The sequence below is a fragment of the Borostomias antarcticus genome, assembly GCF_949987555.1.
Source record: "Borostomias antarcticus genome assembly, contig: scaffold_511, whole genome shotgun sequence".
In the NCBI taxonomy this organism is placed as follows: Eukaryota; Metazoa; Chordata; class Actinopteri; order Stomiiformes; family Stomiidae; genus Borostomias; species Borostomias antarcticus.
In genome coordinates this window covers 1-2500 of record NW_028175806.1, presented here as the reverse complement: position 1 = coordinate 2500, position 2500 = coordinate 1, and the positions used below count along the sequence as shown (strand labels likewise).

At 47.1% G+C, this 2500-nt stretch overlaps 1 protein-coding gene across 1 annotated transcript in view; it reads right to left on the bottom strand.

The window, feature by feature from the left end:
• LOC311329196 (protein phosphatase 1K, mitochondrial-like) overlaps positions 1–2494 on the bottom strand; it is a 2897-nt gene extending 403 nt beyond the window's left edge. Inside the window, exons 1-3 of the mRNA XM_084463073.1 lie at positions 2395–2494; positions 1976–2110; positions 1–1657 (exon numbers count right to left, since the gene is read on the bottom strand). The exon at positions 1–1657 is cut by the window's left edge and continues 403 nt beyond it. Of these exons, the coding sequence (XP_084319199.1) occupies positions 1526–1657; positions 1976–2110; positions 2395–2469 (342 nt within the window). The 5' untranslated portion in view covers positions 2470–2494 and the 3' untranslated portion in view covers positions 1–1525. The remainder of the gene's footprint in view (positions 1658–1975; positions 2111–2394) is intronic.
• Positions 2495–2500: the final 6 nt, after the last annotated feature.

Here is a 2500-nt window from a genome sequence, read left to right as displayed (position 1 = left end):
CGGGAGGGGAACAGAGTGGGAGAGAGGGAGAGAAGGAGGGAGGAGAGAGAGAGAGAGAGAGAGAGAGAGAGAAGGAGAGAGAGAGACATACACTGATTGGTTGAGAATAGAGGAGCGTCATTGTTTGTGTTGTTGATAGGTGACCTTGGAGAGAGATACTGTAGTGACCTATATCCTATATTTAGTTATTGTAAATCTAGTGAAGCCAGCGCAGGTGTAGCAGGGCTCTGTTGGTCTAAAGGCAGGCCGTGTGCCAGTGACCCAGGTTCAATCCCCGGTTTGGGGTCACAAGCTACAGAACATGAAGAATTTCAAGGCCTCAGGACCAGGACATCAGACCCCCTCTCTGTGCGTGACTGGTCTATTCTAGGCCCCCCCCCCCCAGGCTGAGTGGAACGCCCCACGTGAGCATATTTTCAACTGGAGATCTTCTAGTCAGTCTAGAGGGGGTCACCGAGTGTGTGTGTGTGCGTGTGCGTGTGTGTGTGTGTGCGTGCGCATGCGGGCGTGTCTCTCTGCTCCTGTTCATGCTCTTATGAAGTGTTGTGAGCCTCACATGTGAACTCTCTCTCGCTCGCTCGCTCACACACACACACACACACACGAGCCCAGTACACTGTAACACAGGCCAGGTGGGGTGTTTATTCAGTAATTCATCTGGACACAGCAGCAGCATTATAATATAATAATATCACACCATATTGCATGTAGTTAAGTCATTATGTACATTTTGTACATAGATATGTACATATTTAAAATGTCAGCTTTAAGCCAACTTGATAAAAATACTTCATAAATACTTCATATGTACATTGAGCCCACAGCACAAATATACATGAGGGTCTGGAGTGTGTGTGTGTGCACGTGTGTGTGTCTGCGTGAGCGTGTGTCAACGGTCTGTGTGGTTTTGTGTGTGTGTGTGTGTGGTAGTGTGTGTGTGTGTGTTTGTGTGGTAGTGTGTGTGTGTGGTAGTGTGTGTGGTAGTGTGTGTGTGTGTGTGTGTGTGTGCGTGTGGTAGTGAGTTTGTGTGTGTGTGTGTGTGTGTGTGAGTGTGGTAGTGTGTGTGTGTGTGTGTGTGTGTGTGTGTGTGTGTGTGGTAGTGTGTGTGTGTGTGTGTGTGTGTGGTAGTGTGTGTGTGTGTGTGTGGTAGTGTGTGTGTGTGTGGGTGGGTGTGTGTGGTAGTGTGTGTGTGGGTGTGTGTGGTAGTGTGTGTGTGTGTGTGTGTGGTAGTGTGTGTGTGTGTGTGTGGTAGTGAGTGTGTGTGTGTGTGTGTGTGTGTGTGTGTGTGTGTGTGTGTGTGGTAGTGTGTGTGTGTGTGTGGTAGTGTGTGTGTGTGTGTGTGTGTGTGTTTGGTAGTGAGTGTGTGGTAGTGTGTGTGTGTGTGTGTTTGGTAGTGAGTGTGTGGTAGTGTGTGTGTGTGTGTGTGTGTGTGTGTGTGGTAGTGTGTGTGTGTGTGTGTGTGTGTGTGTGTGGTAGTGTGTGTGTGTGTGTGTGTGTGTGTGTGTGTGTGTGTGTGTGTGTGTGCTCAGGCCCAGCGGCTGGTAGAAGCCAGGTTCCTGCTGAGGGAGTATCCAGACAGAGAGCTCTCCTGCCGGCCCCAGGCCCCCAGAGGGACCACCACCACCGTGCTGTTATCCTCCGAGCCGTACTGCTGCGCCTGCAACACACACACACACGCACGCACGCACGCACGCACGCACGCGCACGCACACACACACACACACAAGTAAATAATAATAATGAAAAAGTTCATTATTTTCTGTAATATTTTTTTTTTTTTTTTAAACTGAAACCCAGCAGAGACAGTAGCCACTGCTACTTTTAATAATAATAATAATAAATTTATTTTGTATAGCGCTTTTAAAAAACCCAAAGTCGCATTACAGAGTCAAAAGGAGCATGAGTACACAAAACAAACCTTTTTGTATGAAAAGTGCTTTATAAATATTATTATTCTATAATTCTATGCCGTTACCTGCTGTGAGATGACCTGCGCCGCTTCGCTGGGGTCGTGGCACTGGTTGATGACATCACAGATCTCCTGGTCGTTCATCAGGAAGTTGATTCCATCGGTGGTCAGGGCCAGGAAGGTGTCATGGTGATGCTGCACCTAGAGAGGGTCAGATCGATCATCTCCACGCACATCGTCATTTAAACCTGCACTGCCTGATATGAGGTAGGAATCTGAAATCATAATCTGAAGCTCTAATCTGAAATCATCATCTGAAGTTCTAATCTGAAATTCTAATCTGAAGTTCTAATCTGAAATCATGCAGTAATCTCAAATTCTAATCTGAAATCATGCAGTAATCTGAAGTTCTAATCTGAAATCATAATCTGAAGTTCTAATCTGAAATCATAATCTGAAGTGGTAATCTGAAGAGGTAATCTCACGTTAGCCCTGCGTATCTCAGGCTGGGCGATGACTCCACTGTTCTTCAGGTCAAAGTCTCCGATGCTGCGCGTCATGGCTAACCTGCCGTTAACGTTGGCCTGCCCC